The sequence below is a fragment of the Hyperolius riggenbachi genome, chromosome 11, assembly GCF_040937935.1.
Source record: "Hyperolius riggenbachi isolate aHypRig1 chromosome 11, aHypRig1.pri, whole genome shotgun sequence".
NCBI lineage: Eukaryota > Metazoa > Chordata > Amphibia > Anura > Hyperoliidae > Hyperolius > Hyperolius riggenbachi.
This window is the reverse complement of record NC_090656.1, coordinates 48027771-48050899: the sequence shown is the minus strand read 5'-3', so window position 1 is coordinate 48050899 and position 23129 is coordinate 48027771. Positions and strand designations below refer to the sequence as shown.

At 48.1% G+C, this 23129-nt stretch overlaps 1 protein-coding gene across 3 annotated transcripts in view; it reads right to left on the bottom strand.

Annotated features, from left to right (window-relative positions):
* Positions 1 to 13748: 13748 nt before the first annotated feature.
* CLEC3A (C-type lectin domain family 3 member A) overlaps positions 13749 to 23129 on the bottom strand; it is a 126876-nt gene continuing 117495 nt past the window's right edge. For all 3 annotated transcript variants that reach the window (XM_068260566.1, XM_068260567.1, XM_068260565.1), the window contains exon 3: positions 13749 to 14825. In XM_068260566.1, coding sequence (XP_068116667.1) covers positions 14437 to 14825 — 389 coding nt within the window. In that variant the 3' untranslated portion in view covers positions 13749 to 14436. The remainder of the gene's footprint in view (positions 14826 to 23129) is intronic.

Here is a 23129-nt window from a genome sequence, read left to right as displayed (position 1 = left end):
GGGGAGCCATACACCCCCTTAGAAGATGAGATGAGCCCTCCCCTTGTCCTGGGGGCTAGAAATCATATCTACCCATATATGGGCTCTATCTCACAGAACCGTACAGGTCAGGGCGAATTTATTAACATTTTCAGGTCTGTCTCGATTTACCCAGCGCCCTGATACCAGACATGAGGGGTGGGACCCCTGTGGTATCATCAGGGCATTTTCAAACTGCCTAACTGGCAGTCCTTACCTCAGAATGTTCTGAAACTTCCTCAGAACCAGCACCGGGGCTCATGCTACACTTCCCCCACGTTTGGCGAAGCTGCCATCTCAGGAACCCCAGAAATATGACAGATCTGGGAAGTTATGGATATGCTATGAGACTCAGGTTATTCCCAGGCAAAGGCTCTTTGAAGTTTGGAGCAGCCAGCTAGGTGTCACCTCCCCTGCTGGGAGGGAGCCAGTGGGTCTGGCTTCCCCCCAACTAGATTGCTTCTGCCATGGTGCTTGTCACCTTATATCTGATGGATGGGCCATCAGCACAGCTTGAAGCCAGGGACTCTCTGGGGCAGATTAGGCTCAGGCTCATTAGCATATCAAAAGAGCCATCCAGCCTTTAGGATGGTGCTCTCTCTGCTAAGAAAAGGACTTCAGCTGCCCCTACACACTCAACCCAGATTGTATCGATTTGAAGCGCAATCGATGCAGGGAATCGAGTGCGATCGCTTTTTCTTCATGGGCGGTTCCAGGACGCGTCTGCGGCCCCGCAACCGTCCGTGACACCTAGCCTGTTTAAAAACCGTCTATGTCTGTCGGCACTCTTCGTGCACGCGCCTCTCGTGCACACGCATGCCCGCCCCTTCTGGCCCCGTCCTCCCTCTGCTCTACACAGTCTCTGCGTCCCTCCCTGCATGACACGCACGCACTCACGCACACACTCACGCATATTATTTTAGAGGATTTTGGAATTGGAAGGTGCTTAACCATTTCAGCCCGCAGGGATTTTTCACCTATTGCATCAGAGCAATTTTCACCTCCCATTCATTTCAACAATAACTTTTTCACTAATTATCACAATGAATTGATCTATATCTTGTTTTTTCTGCCACCAATTAGGCTTTCTTTGGGTGGTACATTTTGACAAATAGACAAGACAAGACAAATAAATAAAACATTTATATTGCGCTTTTCTCCTTGCGGACTCAAAGCGCCAGAGCAGAGCAGCAGCCACTAGGGCGCGCTCTATTGGCAGTAGCAGTGTAAGGGAGACTTGCCAAAGGTCTCCTACTGAATTAGTGCTGGCTTACTGAACAGGCAGAGCCGAGATTCGAACCCTGGTCTCCTGTGTCAGAGGCAGAGCCCTTAACCATTACACTATCAGCCAACTGCTAAGAATTGTTTTTTCTAAATGCATTTTAACAGGAATATTAAGAAAAATATTGAAAAAATGCATTATTTCTCAGTTTTCGGCAATTATAGCTTTAAAATAATACATGCTACCATAATTAAAACCTATGTTTAAAACCTATGTATTTTATTTGCCCATTTGTCCCGGTTATTACACCATTTAAATTATGTCCCTATCACAATGTATGGCGCCAATATTTTATTTGGAAATAAAGGTGCATTTTTTCAGTTTTGTGTCCGTCACAGCAGGCAGTTGAGAGAGTTTTAGAGGCTAGTCGGATGGCACTGAGCAACTGACTTACGGCCGGGTTACCTGGTGGCAGAGAAAAGCGGCATGTTTTGATTGTGGCATGGGGGGAGGAGGGGAGAGAATGCCTCCTCACCACTAGTGATGGGCGAACAGTGTTCGCCACTGTTCGGGTTCGCCCGGATTTTGGGGTGTTCGAGTTCGGTTCGGGCTCCGCCGGACACCTCGTGGTGTTCGACCATGCGTTCGGCCATGTGGCCGAACTTGTGTTCGGCCTGACAGCACATGGCCGAACGTTCCCCGAACGTTCGGCTCGCGCTGTGATTGGCTGAGCGGGTCACGTGGTTCGGGCTCGAACACGCGGCTCGCACTGCGATTGGCCGAGCGGGTCACGTGGTTCGGGTAAATAAATACCCGAACCGCGTCATTTCTCCGCCACTTGAAGTTGGGTTTAGCTTTGGGTAGGCAGGCAGGTTAGACTCTCTCACCAGCTAGGCTAGCCAGGGCCCCCCCAGCCTCCTAGTCATACTACTGTAGTGCCAGTCAGCGTGCTTGTACTGCTGGGATCAGTAGTACTTCCGCCACCAGTATATAGCATTGTCTATTTGCCACTGTACTGCCAGTCAGCGTGTACTTCTGGGATCAGTAGTACTTCCGCCACCAGTATATAGCATTGTCTATTGCCACTGTACTGCCAGTCAGCGTGTACTGCTGGGATCAGTAGTACTTCCGTCCGTCACCAGTGTATAACATACTATATAGCATTGTCTTATTGCCACTGTACTGCCACAGTCAGCGTGTACTGCTGGGATCAGTAGTACTTCCGTCCGTCACCAGTATATAGCATACTATATAGCAGTGTCTTATTGCCACTGTACTGCCACAGTCAGCGTGTACTGCTGGGATCAGTAGTACTTCCGTCCATCACCAGTGTATAGCATACTATATAGCATTGTCTTATTGCCACTGTACTGCCACAGTCAGCGTGTACTGCTGGGATCAGTAGTACTTCCGTCCGTCACCAGTATATAGCATACTATATAGCATTGTCTTATTGCCACTGTATTGCCACAGTCAGCGTGTACTGCTGGGATCAGTAGTACTTCCGTCCGTCACCAGTATATACTATATAGCATTGTCTTATTGCCACTGTACTGCCACAGTCAGCGTGTACTGCTGGGATCAGTAGTACTTCCGTCCGTCACCAGTGTATAACATACTATATAGCATTGTCTTATTGCCACTGTACTGCCACAGTCAGCGTGTACTGCTGGGATCAGTAGTACTTCCGTCCGTCACCAGTATATAACATACTATATAGCATTGTCTTATTGCCACTGTACTGCCAGTCAGTGTGCGTGTACTGCTGGGATCAGTACAACCATAATGAAGAAATCCAGTGAAAGAGGGAGGGGCAAGGGAAGAGGTGTTTCCCCTGACGGTTCACGTAGAGGCCGCAGTGGAACACCTAAGAAAACCCACTCAATACCACCCATGTGTGCCAGACAAACAACCCTCACTAATCCACAAGAGCAGGACCGGATAGTGAATTGGTTGACCTCTCAAGCGTCCAGCAGCGGGTTAAGCAGCAGCAGCACCAGCACATCCTTGTCACGCACGAGGTCCTCTGCCAGTTACAAGGAGCCAGTGGGCACAAAGGTGACACAACCAGCAGCTACACCATGCACACAATGACCAAATAACCAGTCCGAAAAATTATTTCCGGACACAATGGGCTCTTCGGAGGAGCTATTCCCACTCCTACCCCCACAAACAATGGAACAGCCAGAAATGTTGTGCCCGGATTCACAACCATTGTGCGAGGAAACTGCACCACTCATTGAAATGCAAGGTGAGGATGAAGATTCCCAAATCCCTGAGCAATGTGCACAGGAATTGGAATTGCAGGAGGTCCACCAAGAACATCTTGAAGACATGGGAGTGAGGTGCGCAGAGGGTGTTCTGGGGAGCTCTAGTCCACTGCACACAGACACAGTCACAGATGAGGAGATGGAAGAGGAGGTTCTGGACGATGTGGACACAGACCCGGATTATCGAGTAGAACCTCGCCGTTGGGATAGCAGCAGTACAGATGAGTCTGCTGCAGAACCCACTGCTGCTAGAGTTCGCCGTGTGCCACAAAGTAGGCGGGGTATTTCGGACACAACAGGCGTTGCCGTAGAAGTGAGACGCCAAAGAGGCACGAAGCAAACTCGCCAGCAAAGCAGGAGCTCAAAAGTCTGGGCTTTCTTTGAAGACTGCAGGGTGGATGTTACCATGGTGATTTGCAAGGTGTGCAGGACCCGACTGAGCAGGGGGAAAAATGTCAACAACCTCTCCACCACCAGCATGCGCCGCCACATTGTAGCCAAACATTGCACTCTGTGGTCAAACACGCAAGGCCAGGGTAGCGGCTCGCTTCCAGCCCCCAGCAACACTGCCTCCGTTGTCACCAGACCCTCCTCAGCTGCAGCCCAGCCATTACATGGTGCACAAACATCCATAGTAGACGACGATGTCAGTTTCCGCAACAGTCCTCTTGAGGTTTCCCAGTCTTCAACCACCACGACAACAACAACCAACTGTCCTTCAGTGTGCGATCCTACGGTTCAGTTGTCTGTCCCGGAGATGTTTGAGCGCAAGAGAAAATTGCCAGCAAATGACCCCCGGGCCGTGGCACTAACAGCCAGCATAGCCAAGTTTGTGGCCTGCGAAATGCTGCCATATCGCATGGTGGAGACAAACCGCTTTAAGCGCATGATGGCGCTTGCCATCCCACGTTACGTGGTTCCCAGCCGATACTATTTTGCGCGGTCTGCAGTGCCAGCGTTACATGAGCACGTGGTTAGCAAAATAACCAGAAGCTTGAAAAATGCCGTTGCCTGCAAGGTTCACCTCACCACACCTGGACGAGTGCCTTTGGACAAGGTCGATACATCTCCCTGACGGCGCACTGGGTGAACCTTGTGGAGCCTGGCAGTGACTCCTTCTCACCGGCTACGGCGCGGGTGTTGCCCACGCCGCAAACTGCTGGACAGACGTCCCTCAGAAGCACCAATCTCGACTCTGACTCCTTCTCCTCCAACGCCTCTCAAAGCTGTACCTCATCCGGCATCGGTAACCCAGCAATAGGGTCGTCGTGAAAGCAGTGCAGCACAGCTGTTGCCATGCGTCAGCAAGCCTTACTGAAGCTGATCTGCCTTGGAGATAAGCAGCACACAGGTGAAGAAATTTGGAAGGGAATCAAGGAACAGACCGATTTGTGGCTGGCACCGCTGGACCTGAAACCAGGCATGGTTGTGTGTGACAATGGGAGCAATCTCATTCGCGCTTTAAAGTTGGCTAAGCTGAGACACATCCCTTGCCTGGCACACGTTATGAACCTAGTTGTTCAACGGTTCCTGAGGACATACCCAGGCGTGGCAGATCTTCTGCTAAAGGTGCGACGAGTGGCCAAATATTTCCGAAAGTCCAGTACCGCTTCAGAGGGACTCACCAAGATGCAGGAGCGGTTCAATCTACCGAACCATCGCTTGGTGTGTGACGTACCCACGCGCCGGAATTCGACGCTGCACATGCTAGCACGCTTTTGCGAGCAGAAGAGTGCAGTGGTCCAGTACATGACGGCGCAGTACCGAGGCGCATCCGGGCAGCTACCAAGCTTCTGTGGATCTGATTGGGCCACCATGTTGGACCTCTGCCAAGTCCTCCAAAATTTTGAGCAATCCACGTTGCTTGTGAGTGGTGAAAACTCTTCAGTCAGCATTATGATACCACTGCTGTGTTTACTGAAGAGATCAATGTTGCAGATCAAGGAAGCCGCCCCAGTCAGGATGCAAGTGGGGGAATCTCAAGAGGACAACGATCAGCGTGATGATGATACCAACATCAGACAATCTGCCTCAGGAAACGCTGGTCCTCCCAGCTATGCTGAAGAAGAGGACGAGGAACAGCTGGAGTTGGAGCAGGACTTGGATGCCCCCACTGCCGAGGGACAGAGCGGTGCACGTTGGACTTCCACGATTCAGCGGGAATGGACAGCAGAAGAAGACGAGGAAGAAGGTGGGCGACGGCGTGATGCTGGTGATGATGATGAGGGTGCGTCAAGCTCAGAAGAACATGATGAGGATTCTGTTAGGACTGTGGCAGACATGGCTCAATTCATGCTAGACTGCATTGAACGCGACCCGCGCGTTGTTCGAATTCTGGACGACGTGGATTACTGGGTTTATACCCTTCTGGATCCACGGTACAAAGACAATGTTCCAAAACTCATTGGAGAAAGTGTCAGACAGGTCAAAATTGAAGAATACCAGCAGGCCCTTGTGGAGACATTAGAGAGGAGATTGACATCCTCCTCCTCCTCTAGCCAGTTCCACGCCGACAGACTGACTTCCGCTAACCCAGGACGAGGAGGGGAACAAAGAACGCAAGCTGCAGGTAGTGCCCACAAGGGAATGGTATCGGCAGTGTCCTTGGAGTGGCAAAATTTTATGACACCCATGCAGCAGCTAGTGTTGGGCGAACAGTGTTCGCCACTGTTCGGGTTCTGCAGAACATCACCCTGTTCGGGTGATGTTCGAGTTCGGCCGAACACCTGACGGTGCTCGGCCAAACCGTTCGGCCATATGGCCGAACTAAGAGCGCATGGCCGAACGTTCCCCGAACGTTCGGCTAGCGCTGTGATTGGCCGAACGGGTCACGTGGTTCGGACCCGAACGCGCTCTGATTGGCCGAACTGTCACGTGGTTCGGGTAAATAAATACCCGAACCACGTCATATCTCCGCCATTTGTCTGTGGGTTTAGCTTTGGGTAGGCAGGCAGGGTAGTTCGCGCTCCAGCCACGCTAGCCAGGGTCCCCCCTGTCATTGTGTCACTGCTGGGAACAGTAGTACACCGCTTGCTCAGCCACACTATATAGCATTCTGTTTACTGCCACTCTGTGTACCTCGCTCAGCCACACTATATAGCATTCTGTTTACTGCCACTCTGTGTCTGCTGGGAATAGTAGTACACCGCTTGCTCAGCCACACTATATAGCATTCTGTTTACTGCCACTCTGTGTACCTCGCTCAGCCACACTATATAGCATTCTGTTTACTGCCACTCTGTGTCTGCTGGGAATAGTGGTACACCGCTCGCTCAGCCACACTATATAGCATTCTGTTCACTGTTCTGTGTCTGCTTGGAATAGTGGTACACCGCTCGCTCAGCCACACTATATAGCATTCTGTTTACTGTTCTGTGTCTGCTGGGAATAGTGGTACACCGCTCGCTCAGCCACACTATATAGCATTCTGTTTACTGTTCTGTGTCTGCTGGGAATAGTGGTACACCGCTCGCTCAGCCACACTATATAGCATTCTGTTCACTGTTCTGTGTCTGCTGGGAATAGTGGTACACCGCTCGCTCAGCCACACTATATAGCATTCTGTTCACTGTTCTGTGTCTGCTGGGAATAGTGGTACACCGCTCGCTCAGCCACACTATATAGCATTCTGTTCACTGTTCTGTGTCTGCTGGGAATAGTGGTACACCGCTCGCTCAGCCACACTATATAGCATTCTGTTCACTGTTCTGTGTCTGCTGGGAATAGTGGTACACCGCTCGCTCAGCCACACTATATAGCATTCTGTTTACTGTTCTGTGTCTGCTGGGAATAGTGGTACACCGCTCGCTCAGCCACACTATATAGCATTCTGTTTACTGTTCTGTGTCTGCTGGGAATAGTGGTACACCGCTCGCTCAGCCACACTATATAGCATTCTGTTTACTGTTCTGTGTCTGCTGGGAACAGTAGTACACCGCTCGCTCAGCCAGAGTATATAGCATTGTGTTTACTGCCACTCTGTGTACACCGCTCAGCCAGACTATATACCATTGTTTACTGACACTCTGTGTACACCGCTCAGCCAGACTATATACCATTGTTTACTGACACTCTGTGTACACCGCTCAGCCAGACTATATACCATTGTTTACTGCCACTCTGATTCTGCTGGGAACAGTAGTACACCGCTCGCTCAGCCAGACTATATACCATTGTTTACTGACACTCTGTGTACACCGCTCAGCCAGACTATATACCATTGTTTACTGCCACTCTGATTCTGCTGGGAACAGTAGTACACCGCTCGCTCAGCCAGACTATATACCATTGTTTACTGACACTCTGTGTACACCGCTCAGCCAGACTATATACCATTGTTTACTGCCACTCTGATTCTGCTGGGAACAGTAGTACACCGCTCGCTCAGCCAGACTATATACCATTGTTTACTGACACTCTGTGTACACCGCTCAGCCAGACTATATACCATTGTTTACTGCCACTCTGATTCTGCTGGGAACAGTAGTACACCGCTCGCTCAGCCAGACTATATAGCATTGTGTTTACTGCCACTCTGTGTACACCGCTCAGCCACACTATATAGCATTGCGTACTCTGCCAGTCAGTGTGTATATTGCTGGGATCAGTAATACTCCACTCACCGTCAACCACTATATGAGCTCAACATGAGTTCCCCAGAGACCTCCGCTGTGAGCAGCACTCCCAACAACAGCAACAGCCAACGCCCCACGCAAGCTATAACATCCACCCCAGCAGCCAGTGGTCAGCAGCAGCCCTCCCCGGAGGAGAACGTTGTGTCCATCAGTCCGTCGCCAGAGCGATTAATGAGGGCTGCCATTGAGGAGATGATGGGGCCTGATGTGGAGGAGGAGGTCTGGCTCAGGCCAGCATCCCAAGTTAATGTTGAGGACGATGAGGGGTCTGTGTCTGGGGATGTTGGGGTGGCAGAGGTGGTGGGTGGGTCAGACTCAGGAGAAGAGTTGTATGATGAGGATGATGATCGGGACCATCTGTATGTGCCTCAGAGTCCGACCCCGGAAAACATGTTGTATCGTGTGTTTAGGTACTAAAATCTGCGTTCCCTCCCAGTAGTGTTGGGCGAACAGTGTTTGCCACTGTTCGGGTTCTGCAGAACATCACCCTGTTCGGGGTGACTATATAGCAGACTATATAGCATTGTGTTTAATGCCACTCTGTGTACACGGCTCAGCCACACTATATAGCATTGTGTTTACTTCCACTCTGTGTCTGCTGGGAACAGTAGTACACCGCTCACCCGCCACTGTATAGCATTGTGCTCTGTGTCACTGCTGACAATAGTGGTACACCGCTCACCCACCACTGTATAGCATTTCTGTACTGCCACTGTACTGCTGCCAGTCAGCGTGTACTTTAAGGATAAGTGAAATGAGGAAGAAATCCGGTGAAAGAGGGAGGGGCAAGGGAAGAGGTGTTTCCCCTGACGGTTCACGTACAGGCCACAGGGGAGCACCCAAGAAAACCCACTCAATACTGCCCATGTTGTCCAGGACAACAACCCTCACAGATCCAAAAGAACAGGACCAGATAATTACTTGGATGACCTCTCAAGCGTCCAGCAGTGGGTTAAGCAGCACCAGCACATCACGCACGAGGTCCGAGTCCTCAGCCAGTTAAAGTCTGGGCTTTCTTTGAAGACTGCACTGAGGATGTTACCATGGCGATTTGCAAGGTGTGCAAGACCCGCCTGAGCAGGGGGAAAAGTATTAACAACCTCTCCACCACCAGCATGAGCCGCCACATTCTATCCAAACATCCCACTCTGTGGGCAAACGCGGCAGGACAGGGTACCACCAGCAACACTGCCTCCCTTGGGTTCACCAGACTCACCACCAGACCCGCCTCAGCAGCAGCAGTAGCCCAGCCATTGCGTGGTTCACAACATTCACAAACATCAGACGATGCTGACACTGTCACTTTCCGGACTAGTGCTCTTGAGGTCTCCCAGTGTTCATCAAACACAACAACCAACAGCCCTTCGGTGTGCAGCGCTACGGTTGAGTTGTCTGTCTCTGAGATGTTTGAGCACAAGAGGAAATTGCCAGCAAATGACCCCCGGGCCGTGGCAGTAACAGCCAGCCAGCATAGCCAAGCTTCTGGCCTGCGAAATGCTGCCATATCGAGTGGTGGAGACAAACAGCTTCAAGGGCATGATGTCAGTGGCCATCCCACGTTACGTGGTTCCCAGCCGCTACCACTTTGCGCGCTCTGCAGTGCCTGAGTTGCATGAGCACGTGGTCAGCTAAATAACCCGAAGCTTGAAGAATGCCGTTGCCTGCAAGGTTCACCTCACCACTGACACCTGGACGAGTGCGTTCGGCCAGGGTCGATACATCTCCCTTACCGCGCACTGGGTGAACCTTGTGGAGCCTGGCAGCGATTCCTCACCTGCTACGGCGCGGGTGTTGCCCACGCCGCAAACAGCTGGATAACAACAGCAGCACCTACCTCTCTGACTCCTTCTCCTCCAACGCATCTCAAAGCTGTACCTCATCCGGAAATGCTAACCCAGCACCAGCAGCAGTAGGATCGTGGAAGCAGTGCAGCACAGCTGTTGGCATGCGTCAGCAAGCGTTGCTGAAGCTGATCTGCCTTGGGGATAAGCAGCACACAGGGGAGGAAATTTGGAGGGGAATAAAGGAACAGACGGATTTGTGGCTGGCACCGCTGGACCTGAAACCGGGCATGAAGCTAGACACCTGGCACGAACTGGCAATGTACGCAATAGAGGTGCTGGCTTGCCCGGCAGCCAGCGTTATGTCGGAACGCTGTTTCAGTGCTGCCGGAGGCATCATCACAGATCGGCGTATCCGCCTCTCCACAGAAAATGCAGACCGTCTGACTCAAATTAAAATGAATCAATCCTGGATTGGAAACGACTACGCAACACTCCTGGACCCCAACCAAGTAACATGACCGATGAACATCTGGGATGGTTTAGCGTTTCCGGTCCCTGTTTATTGAACCTCTCATCTGTATTACATTTATGACTGCATGGCGGCAAAAAGCATTGCTGCTATATCCGCACGCTTTTTGTCCTCATGCAAGGCCTGGGTTGTTGTGTCTCACAAAGCGTGGCCTTCTCCTCCTGCGCCTCCTCCTGTTCCATCACGTGTGCTGCTGCTGCTGCTGCTGCTGCTGGGTTACCGTTGCCGGTCCCTGTTTATGGAACCTCTTATCTTTATTACATTTATGACTACATGGCGGTACAAAGCATGCTATCCGCACGTTTTTTGTCCTCATGCAAGGCCTGGGTTGTTGTGTCTCACAAAGCGTGGCCTTCTCCTCCTGCGCCTCCTCCTGTTCCATCACGTGTGCTGCTGCTGCTGCTGCTGGGTTACCGTTGCCGGTCCCTGTTTATGGAACCTCTTATCTTTATTACATTTATGACTACATGGCGGTACAAAGCATGCTATCCGCACGCTTTTTGTCCTCATGCAAGGCCTGGGTTGTTGTGTCTCACAAAGCGTGGCCTTCTCCTCCTGCGCCTCCTCCTGTTCCATCACGTGTGCTGCTGCTGGGTTAGCGTTGCCGCGTGGTCCCTGTTTATTGAACCACTTATCTTTATTACATTTATGACTGCATGGTGGTACAAAGCATGCTATCCGCACGCTTCTTGTCCTCATGCAAGGCCTGGGTTGTTGTGTCTCAAAGCGTGGCCTTCTCCTCCTGCGCCACCCTCCTCCTGTTCCATCACGTGTGCTGCTGCTGGGTTAGCATTACCGGTCCCTTTTCCTGGAACCTCTTATATGTATTACATTTATGACTGCATGCCGACAAAAAGCATGTTACCTGTGCAAAGAAAACAGACATTTCCCGCATTTAAAAGACAGTTTTCCCTTTGAAACTTTAAAATCGATTTTCTCAAAAACTATAAGCTCTTTTTGCTAAAAAATTTTTTCCTCTTGTACCCACTCCCAAGGTGCACATACCCTGTAAATTTGGGGTATGTAGCATGTAAGGAGGCTTTACAAACCACAAAAGTTCGGGTCCCCATTGACTTCCATTATGTTCGGAGTTCGGGTCGAACACCCGAACATCGCGGCCATGTTCGGCCTGTTCGGCCCGAACCCGAACATCTAGATGTTCGCCCAACACTAGCAGCAGCCCACAGAACAGCAATCGCCCAGTTCCACCTCCAACACCGATCGCCTGCAGAAGATGGTCAAGGACTACATGTCAGATGGCGTAGCCGTGTTGAACAATCTATCTGCACCCTTCAATTATTGGGTCTCTAAGCTACACATCTGGCACGAACTGGCAATGTACGCAATAGAGGTGCTGGCTTGTCCTGCAGCCAGCGTTATGTCCGAACGCTGTTTCAGTGCTGCCGGAGGCATCATTACAGATCGGCGTATCCGCCTCTCCACAGCAAATGCAGACCGGCTGACACAAATTAAAATGAATCAATCGTGGATTGGAAACGACTACGCAACACTCCCCGAGTCCGACCCCGACCAAGGACCATGAACATCTGTGATGGCTTAGCGTTGCCACTTTCCGTAATATCCCATTTCTATTTATTAATCACTGCATGGCGACAAAACTCATTGCTTTGCTTTGAAAATAATACAAGATTGTTGTTACCTGTGCCAAAAAAAACTGACATTTTCCGCATTTAAAAGACAATTTCCCTTTGAAACTTAAAAATCGTTTTTCTCAAAAACTATAAGGTCCTTTCGGAAAAAAATAGTTTCCTCTTATACCCACCCCCCCTGTCCACATACCCTGAAAATTTGGTCTATGTTACATGTAAGGAGGCTTTGCAAAGCAGGAAAGTTCGGGTCCCCATTGACTTCCATTATGTTCGGTGTTCGGCACGAACGTACCGAACATCGGGATGTTCGCCCATCACTACTCACCACCACTAGCAAGCATCCAGCCGGTGCATGGGTAGGGATGGACAATGAGATGCAAATAATTTCGAGTTGATGCAGGATTATGCAAATTTTGTATGCAAATTTATGCAGCTTGAAAATGGCCCAATCACATTTTACCTCTGCAGCATTCTTTTCATTTTCAACCTGTATAAATTTGCATAATACTGCATCAACTCAAAACTATTTGCATGTTAGTGACCATCCCTACATGGGACCAAATGACAACCAGTGAATTCCCCGCCCGTGCGAAAGAGGCCTGATGGTGCCCATACATGGTACAATAAAAACGTTTGATTTTTTCCTGTTTATTCGACTAAAACGATCAAATTGAATGAAAGTCAAAAAGAATCTTTTTTTTTTTTTTTTAAACAACAAAAACAAATTGTTATCCCATTTTTTCAATAAAAATCAGATTGGACATGTTAGAAAAATCTTTATATTCGATCTAACGGAATAATCTAATTACATTATCTAATCGATAAAAAAATGAAAGAATTGTACCATGTAATCATTTGACATTACGGTCATTCTCTGCTTTTTAAGGAGACTGCAGCACAGATGGATTAAAGAAAACCTGTAACCAAACAAGGTTCCCCAAGGGGGTACTCACTTCGGGTTGGGGAAGCCTCTGGATCCTATCAAGGCTTCCCCCGTCGTCCTGTGTCCCACGTCGGTCTCGCTCTGGCCCTCTGAATAGCGGGGATGTAAATATTTACCTTCCTGGCTCCAGCGCAGGCTTGTCTCTCCGCTCGGAGATAGGTGGAAATAGCCGATCGCTATCGGTTTGCTCTACTGCGCAGACGCAAGTTTCTTGCACCTGCGTAGTAGAGCGGTCCCGACAGAGATCGGCTATTTCCGCCTATCTCTGTGCTCAGAGCCGCAACAGCGCCACCCGCTGGAGCCAGGGAAGGTACATTTTTAAAGCCTTGTCAGGTTTGTCGAGCCAGGATTGCGGGAGACTTCGGGGGAGCCAGCGCTGGATTGCCTGCAGCTACAAGGGAAGGGGAAGCCTCATTGGGACCCTGAGGCTTCCCCCTCCCAAGATAAGTACCCCCAGGGGACTTTTTTTTTATACAGGGTCTCTTTAAGGTGTAATGGGGCCTAGGCAAAGTAGTAGATTTTGCACCCCTTGTTGTCTTTTTGGTAAGCTAAAGTGGAGAGAGGTCAGAGAAGGTGGCAGGTGGGCCCTTTGCCACCCACTATGCCCCAAGCACCTGCTTAAGTTGCCTGGTGGATGATCCTGGTCTGGACTGCAGGTACACTTTAAATATGTGAACAAGACACAAAGGAATGAAAATGCTATTGTATTGTTTGTGTGAATAAGAAGACAAGCAACAGAAAGGCTACAATAGATTTATTCCTGTTTTCTTTTAAATAAATCATAAATTGCACATTGAAACAGCCCATACACTTAGCTCCTCCTGACTGAAGGCTCATACACACATCAGACCATAGTCTTTGGAAAATGAAAGATCACAGACCAATTTTACCCCCTTCCATGTAGTATGAGAGCCATACTCTACACAGTCTATTCTATGGAGCTGAACTCCCCATCAGATAGAAATCTTTGCAGGAAGCTGCACACAAAGATGCTGTACACATTTGAAAGATCTGTTCCTGCAAAAGATCTGTTCCTGCAAAATGCATTCATAGTCTATGATATCTGCAGATCATCATACACACCTTGTTTAACAGACATTCATCTGCAGATCAGATCTACCAGGATGGATTTTCAGATCTGCAGATGATTGTCTGATCTGCAAATGAATGTCAGTTAAACAAGGTGTGTATGATGATCTGCGGATCTCATAGACTATGAATGCAATTTGCAGGAACAGATCTTTGGCAGGAAGAGACCTTTTGCAGATACTGATCTTTTGTGTCTGTGCAGCATCTTGCAAAGATTTTATCTGATGGGGAGTTCAGCTCCATAGAAAAGACTGTGAAGGTATGGCTCTCATACTACATTTTCAAAAGACTATGGTCTGATGTGTGTATGTGGCCTTCGGCTTACCATATCTGTCCTCTATGGGATGATGAACTCACAGACATACTTCTTTAGGCTGCGGCACACTTCATCAACCCATTTCCCTTGGGAGGCCTGGGTAAACAGCGCACAGTTTTTCCGCTTGCCACCATTGGGCGGACGCTCCCAATTAAAATAAGTAGCAGCAATTCCATTAACGTCCACAAATTTTCCCTCGTTCACCATGTCATTGATCCCCAACCAGAACTCCCCAACGCCTGGCAGACTCTTCTTTCCATAGTCACGGAGGGCGTTGTTCTCATCTGCATCTCTAGGTGTCGCCAGAGTTCCCCCCTTGGCTATGCAGTCCTCATTGGCCTCATGGAAGTGTTTGGTTTCTTCAAAGGCTAAATAGCATTTCTTGTGGATCTTGGTACCCCGCAGACACACTGCAGATAAAAGGTAATTCTGGTCATAGATCATCATATTGAAGATAACATTCATAAAATAGTAACACATTTGTTCCAATAATGCTGTTGTTGCTTTATAAGCTTTTATATGGAACAAGACGCAGATCATCAATCTGAAACTGCAGGGCTGTGTGTAGGCTGTAGTATTATGTATGGGAGAAAAAAAGTCATTATTTCATCTATTTACTCGGATGGAGCCAACACTTGGGGACCTTATATTAATTAAGGGGGCTTCCTGTTGTCCCGTTCCACGTAGAGCCACCTCCCTCTTTAAAAAAAAAAAACACAAGCCGAAGCTCAGGCTCATCAATACATACCTAAAGAGAGGGAAGCTTCTGGATCCCTAATGATGTTTCCCGTGCTGTCCTCTGCTCCTCCACCACTACCGAGACTCTCCAGCCAATCAGGGGCTTCTGGCATGAGCACAGCCATGCCTGCGCAGTAGCATGGAGGGGCCCGTGCACCACAGCTCTTACTTACTGCGCAGACACAACCGCACTCACGCAGACACCGTACAGCCACGCTTATGCTTGAAGAGCATGGCTCACAATCAGATTACTCACAAGTTCTTGTGGGTAATCTTTGGAGAGGCCATGCTCGGCAACGGGGACCAGAGGACAGCAAGGGAGGATTTCCTCTTCTTAGGTAAGTATGTGATTTTGCAACCTATCTAAAATCTAGAAGTTTGAGAGGGTTCCATCCACCCAATCACATTAGCAGAATTTCCCTATGATGTTTCCTGCTGGGTTCCCTAAACTAGACTACGCCAGCACGGGCCAGTAAAAAAGGGCGCACATGGCTAGTGGACAAAAAGGGCGCCGGCATAGACTGCAATGCAAAATATCGGCTATTGGGCGCCCGAGAAATAGCGGTTGCAGGGATTGTGCTAACAAAAGTTTTCGTTTACAGAATAAGGTTTATAACAAATATCGTTTACAAGTTGGTTTTGACTTTGTGTTACACTTATTTTTCGTTTTTAAATTTTGCTTATAGGAGCTTTTACTTATTTTCCCGTTTTTAAATTTCGCTTACAGGACTGTAACAAGTAAATTTTCGTTTACACTTATTTTGTCATTTAAAATTCGTTTTCATACGTATAATGCTTAAATATCGTTTTCAACCTTATTCTATTAGAAATACATCGCTTTTGGTATTAACTTTGTTTTTCACACTTCTAATGCGTCGATTATAGTTTTATTAACTTACTAATATATTGCTTTTAATATTACCGTTATTTTAAGAATTCTAATGCATACGTGATAGTAAGGCTATTCCATTTATGATAGGCAAAGCCCCGTACAGATCTTCCTTTCATCTGCAGTAGTCCTCCTGTTGAATGTACATTGACTCCCTATGCTATGAGCAGCAGCCACCCGTTTAATATGCTGCTTTTATTAGAGTTGTCTCCCTTTTCTATGAGCAGTCTGTATATAACCTATTTTCATTGCAGTCTCCTATATGCAGTATTTATCCCTGGCCATGGCCTGTGTGACGTATACTGGACCTCCTATGTAAGATGTCCATATGCAGAGATTTGCCTTAGTTGCCTGGTGGCCCTTCAATCTCCATCAATAGCTGTAAAAATGTTATTGTTATGTAATTACCGATATAGCGCTTACTTTTTTCCACTGCTCTTTACAGTTTGAACAAATGCATGTCAGTATCTGTCCCTCTAACATGCTCAAAATCTAATGCTCTAACCACAGCTATAGTCTAATGCTTCCACTAAAGAGAGTAAAATCATCTGCAAATAATTCTGGTTTCAATGCAAATTAAATGCAATTTGTATGCAGCTCGAAAATGGACAAATCAAAATCAGCAGGAAACTGCATGATATTTGCATTGTTACATTTACATGGAAGCTGGCAATATTTAAATTGCTAACAACGTCTAGTGACTAGTCCCTACATTTTCATATTCTTGAGTGTATTAGTGGAGGAAGCCAATTACCGTTGCCATACATTAGGAACACGCTAGGCGAAAACCCTAGCGTTTTTGCCGACAATGAAAGTCGATGGGCTGCATGTAAATGTGCATTTTTGAAAATTCACAACTTGCTGTATAATTTTCAAAAACGTATATAAAAGACATAATTTTACTGTATTTTACTGTATTTTACTCCATAGGAAAATATTGAGCAAACGCACCAAAACGCACCGAAAAATAAACGCACAATGCAGAAATCGCATGGTCTCCTGCCATGCCTAGTATGCTCCCAGCCTAAAGGAAAACTAAGGCCTCATTCACATTGGGCAACGCAGATGGTCATGGATTTGGAACGCAATGTATGTGCATTGCCCTGCGCTGCTGATCCATTCCTTACATTGAATGGGATCAGCGCTGCGCTTTGCCGAAAATGCCTGCAGCAGTGTGATAGCACATTGCACTACTGTGCAGCGCATATACAGTAGTCTGAATGTCAGAAGTGCTGTCTATGTACTTCTGATGTTCTTGCGCATCACACACCATATTCACTGTCAAAATACCCATGGCAGCGCATAGTGTAAACGAGACCTAAGGCTACAAGTATGGTGTTGGGATGTGGCAATAGGCATACAGCAACAGGTATTGGAGGAGTTGGGGCTGGCAATCTTTAGCCCACTAGTGTGCATATTGGTGAATCTGATATTAAAAGTGGGAATACCTTTAAAAAAGAAAAATCTCGTACTGTGCATGTGCAGGACACTTCTGGAGGCAGGAGCGTGATCGAGGACATGCGCAGTAAGGGCCGCGCAGACTCAGTGGCCGACAATTGGCTCTGTTGCCAAAATCAAAACTCAGCCACTGCAAGGGACCGGAGGATCGTTTCAGGACAGTGTGGGCACAGGGCGGCTGCAGGGCCGGATTTCTGGAAAGGCCACAAAGGCCACGGCGATAAAATCAGATAAGATAAGAAGGGCGGCATGACTTGGAGAGAGAAGAGGTCATATGTCAAAATTAATCACCTCTTCTGGTCCCGCAGCGCAGCCAGCCAGCGCCCTGCTCTGCACTAATAGCTGAATTCCAGAGTTCCCCAATTCCAGCAAGTCTCTCTCTCTCAATCAACATCTGCTGTCACCTCATCTGATGATCAATTCCTCTTATCATGATCATACAAGTTGATGTGAGAAATACCAGGGATTTACATTACAAAGCAGATAGAACTAAGTTCCGCTGAGTTTTAATGCAGGCATTCAGTGAACCCTGCTAATTTCTTCACTTTCTCCTTTACAGTTTTGACACTGACCCCAGCAGCTGTTAATTACACTTTCTTATCTCTAGTCTACTTAAATTTATGGCTTTAGGTTTTTTTTTTCCTTCCTAGCCAGCAGTGGTCTCAGTTAACTCTTTCCTGACTCATTTTCTGTTCCTACCATCTATGAGAGGAATAAAAATAATGTTTGCTTTACTTTCATTGCTAAACTGTCACTGTCACCTGAGCTGTTACTACCTCTATGCTAGTCTGTATAGTTTGGCATCCTTCTCCTTTCCTGTAGCAGTAAAGCATTGTACCATTTTAGCCACAGCGAAAGCAGAGAGTTTTAAATGAGGATGATACCATTTATTGGCTTAAAAGAAAAAAAGTAATCTTTCTGTGAATAAGCCTTCTTAAGACTTTGTTCCTGTATACTGTCAATATGTTAGAGCACACCACCATATGCATAGACTTTTCAAATATAAATAAATATCATTCAGATGCTTTAAAGTGGAGCTGAACTCTTGCACAGGACAGAAGGAAAACATAGAAAATCTACCTTGTATTTTTTTTAGAGAGCCTGTGTAATTCCCCCTCATCTTTGTCTAATCTGACATTGTAATTTGATCTCTCCTGTGTCCCCTGACTGCCACAACATCTAAGCTAATTTGAAAGCACAGGATGTTAACAATATGTCTGCTTCCATGAAAGCAGGAAGTAGACACTGCCGAATGATTTCAGGATTTGTATCAGCTGTAACAAAGAAATGTTTTTTAAGGGTTATTATGTTATTGTGTATCTTTTGAAGCAGAGAGGAAGTTCTGAGTTCAGGTCCGCTCTAATTACAACCAAACATCCAAAGTGGGTATTGACAGGATGTTTGCTACTTACCTGTTCTCTGTTTCTCTCCATTGAGCTGTCCTGTCACCTGTTTGTGGCTATGACTGCAGCCAGTCGCACAGAGGACAAAGAAGCAGCGCATGCTCTGGCCACTCACGCTCCCTGTCACCTGTTTGTGGCTCTGACTGCAGCCAGTCTCACAGAGGACAAAGAAGCAGCGCATGCTCTGGCCACTCACGCTCCCTGTCACCTGTTTGTGGCTCTGACTGCAGCCAGTCTCACAGAGGACAAAGAAGCAGCGCATGCTCTGGCCACTCACGCTCCCTGTCACCTGTTTGTGGCTCTGACTGCAGCCAGTCTCACAGAGGACAAAGAAGCAGCGCATGCTCTGGCCACTCACGCTCCGTCACCTGTTTGTGGCTCTGACTGCAGCCAGTCTCACAGAGGACAAAGAAGCAGCGCATGCTCTGGCCACTCACGCTCCGTCACCTGTTTGTGGCTCTGACTGCAGCCAGTCGCACAGAGGACAAAGAAGCAGCGCATGCTCTGGCCACTCACGCTCCCTGTCACCTGTTTGTGGCTCTGACTGCAGCCAGTCTCACAGAGGACAAAGAAGCAGCGCATGCTCTGGCCACTCACGCTCCCTGTCACCTGTTTGTGGCTCTGACTGCAGCCAGTCTCACAGAGGACAAAGAAGCAGCGCATGCTCTGGCCACTCACGCTCCGTCACCTGTTTGCGGCTCTGACTGCAGCCAGTCTCACAGAGGACAAAGAAGCAGCGCATGCTCTGGCCACTCACGCTCCGTCACCTGTTTGTGGCTCTGACTGCAGCCAGTCGCACAGAGGACAAAGAAGCAGCGCATGCTCTGGCCACTCACGCTCCCTGTTACCTGTTTGTGGCTATGACTGCAGCCAGTCGCACAGAGGACAAAGAAGCAGCGCATGCTCTGGCCACTCACGTTCCCTGTCACCTGTTTGTGGCTATGACTGCAGCCAGTCTCACAGAGGACAAAGAAGCAGCGCATGCTCTGGCCACTCGCGCTCCCTGTCACCTGTATGTGGCTATGACTGCAGCCAGTCGCACAGAGGACAAAGAAGCAGCGCATGCTCTGGCCACTCACGCTCCCTGTCACCTGTATGTGGCTATGACTGCAGCCAGTCGCACAGAGGACAAAGAAGCAGCGCATGCTCTGGCCACTTGCGACTTGCGCAAGTTTTCTGCTCCTGCCCAGATGTGCACAGCAACCAACGCCAGTATAGTGTTATGCATTCTTGACAAGTACATATATCAGCGTCATTTCTCAAGTATGCATTCCCAGAACACTATTGGCTGCTGTGCACTTTCGGGCAGGAGCACAAATTGCAGGAATTATTGAGCAGACAGAGCATCCTCTGATTCTTGGCTGAATGGGAGGCAGAGCAGCACAACTAAAATGAGCCCATTCAAACCAATGATCGATAGTCAGTGTTAGTCAGAATGTTTTTTGGTAGTGGTGGTGGTGGCGGGGGGGGGGGGGGGGGGGGGGCGGTAGATGACAGCAAGCCTAGGGCACTGGAAAGTACAAATCCGGCCCTGGGCGGCTGCAGGCAGATGGTAGAAGCCCCAGGTAAGTGAAACTCTTTTTGTTCAGTTAAGTTTCCCTTTAAGGCAGGACGCACGCTAGTTTGGATCAAGTGCGTTTTGCTGCATAGAAGAAAGCGGTTGGAACAACATGTGTGTCAAGGGTGAGAAACGCAACGTCGTCTCTGACATGGCTGCATTCAGATGTGACTCCATGGAGAGACCATCTGCGCAGGGTCAGTACCAAGCACTAGCAAGCGCCCAACCAATGTAGGACAGCAGCTGACAGGCAGTGAATTCACTGCCTGTCAGCTGCCTGTCAAAAACAGTTGCTAAACAGTATGCAAATTGTGTGATTGCGGTATTTAGAGTAGATCCAGGACAGTCAGAATTTATTAAATAAGAGTTCTGTCTTCAGATGCCTACATGCAGTTGCAATCGTGCAACTTAGGGCCCATTCACACTTTAGCGTTTTGCCGGCGATTTTGGCAAAACGCTTAAACGCTAGCGCTTTTCAGTGTAATTAAAGTCTATGGGCCCGTTCTTACATGGGCTATTTGCGATAATTTCCGCAAATCGCCTAAAAACACAACGCAAGCACGTCGCCTGCATAATTTTCAGGCGATTTCCTGGTGATCGCGTTTCAGTGCTATAGAAGCGCTAAACGCGATCGCCAAAATAACGCCAAGTGTGAACTGCGATTTTTTTTTTGGGGCGCTAACCACCAAAAATCGCCACAGCAAAACGCTAGCAAAAGTGCTAGCGTTTTGCTAACAGCAAGTGTGAATGGGCCCTCAAGGTGGCCATACATCAGACGACTTGGCGGCCAATCGACCATCTGATTGGATTATTATAAATGAATGAAAATCGGTACCACCAAGTGCATGCCCAGCTGACAATGCGAGCAATTGCATTAATAGGTCAGACATGCTGCAAGATGTAGGCTCGACTTACTCGATCGGGTGTGCGGCTGATTCCTGATCGATTTCAGCATGAAATTGATCGGAAATCGGCCTGCGGAGTATGGGCAGCTGACAGATCTCTCTCTAATCAGATTCGATCAGAGAGAGATTCGTCTCTTGGTCGAATCTGCCCATCATCGCCTGATATATGGCTACCTTTACCGTACATCCCAACTTTTTGAGATGAGAAAGAGGGACACTTAAGCCACGCCCCTGCCACACCCCTGATCACGCCCACCACTAGTCACGCATACCATAAAGATTTAGTAAGAAAATTGTTGTTTTATAATTCAAACCACACTGGTCCTTTCTATCCTGGTTCATTTTCCTTCATATTAACATTTTAAAATTAGTAATATATCAATTTAAAGGACGGGAATAAAGTTTAGAGTCAATCAAACACATTTTTTAGTAGATAAATATATATATATTTACATAGAAAGAGGGACAAAGTCCTGAAAGAGGGACAAATGAGGAGGAAAGAGGGACAGGGCTCCCAAAAGAGGGACAGTTGGGAGCTATTCCTTTACTAACCTTTGAGCAACCTGCACTATGTCCCAATATACCCCAGGCAAGGGCTGCAGCCCTAATACTAGACATCTACAAACATAATCCAATCCAGGTTTGCTGGAACACTTGTGATATCTCCACCAGAGAGCCTTGGAGGTCTCAGGAGATGCCCCTAGTAAATCAGGCCCTGAGGCTCTGTGATACATCTTGAAACAGTTCAGTTGAATAAAGACTTCCCCCCACACAAAAATCTATCACGGGCACCGCCACAGACAGCAAGAAACGGTTCTGTGTGGCAGACAGCAGTGCTGCGCCGCTAAGTGCGGTTTAAATGGGAAATAATATAAAGAGATTATACGGTAGATAATTACACATGGCAGCTTGAAAATAAGATCTCAGTGTGTAAGTGCTGTAACTGGCTTCACTGAGATCAGGACATGTTAAATGCAGCTCATAAAACCATTTTTCTTACTTCTTGTAAGGCTATTTTTGGCTTTAGCGCTGCAGTTAAAAGACAGAAATGATTTCGCTTTATTGGGAGCCTAACAGAAGCGCTTCTTAACCCTCCTGGCGGTCTAATTAATTTCAAATTACAACAGAGAAAGAACATGTGTGCATCAACCAAGTGAACCTGACAAATCTGGCTTTGCAAATTTGGCCTATGGCTAATCACGAGACATTGCTCATGCAAATAAGCATTTGCTTTCGCATGCCTAAATATGCAGGGTCAAAAACCAAAAACCGCAAAACAATCGCCCTGCGGGAATTAGTTCATGCTACATAGCACTATCCAGGGGCGCCACGAGGAGGCTTCCCATTGCCCCAGGGCTCGATCGCCGCTATCCGTCGCGAGCCCTGGGCTCACTACATGATTTACAAAAAAAAAAAAAAACTGCTGCGCTCCCTCCTGGCGAAATTAATTAGACCTGCTAATTACAACAGAGAAAGAACATGTGTGCATCAACCAAGTGAACCTGACAAATCTGGCTTTGCAAATTTGGCCTATTGGCTAATCACGAGACATTGCTCATGCAAATAAGCATTTGCTTTCGCATGCCTAAATATGCAGGGTGAAAAACCAAAAAACGCAAAACAATCGCCCTGCGGGAATTAGTTCATGCTATACAGCACTATCCAGGGGCGCCATGAGGAGGCTTCCCATTGCGGCAATGGGAAGCCTCCTCACGGATCGGATAGCGGCGATCGAGCACGGGGCGGCGGCGATCGGTGTGCTG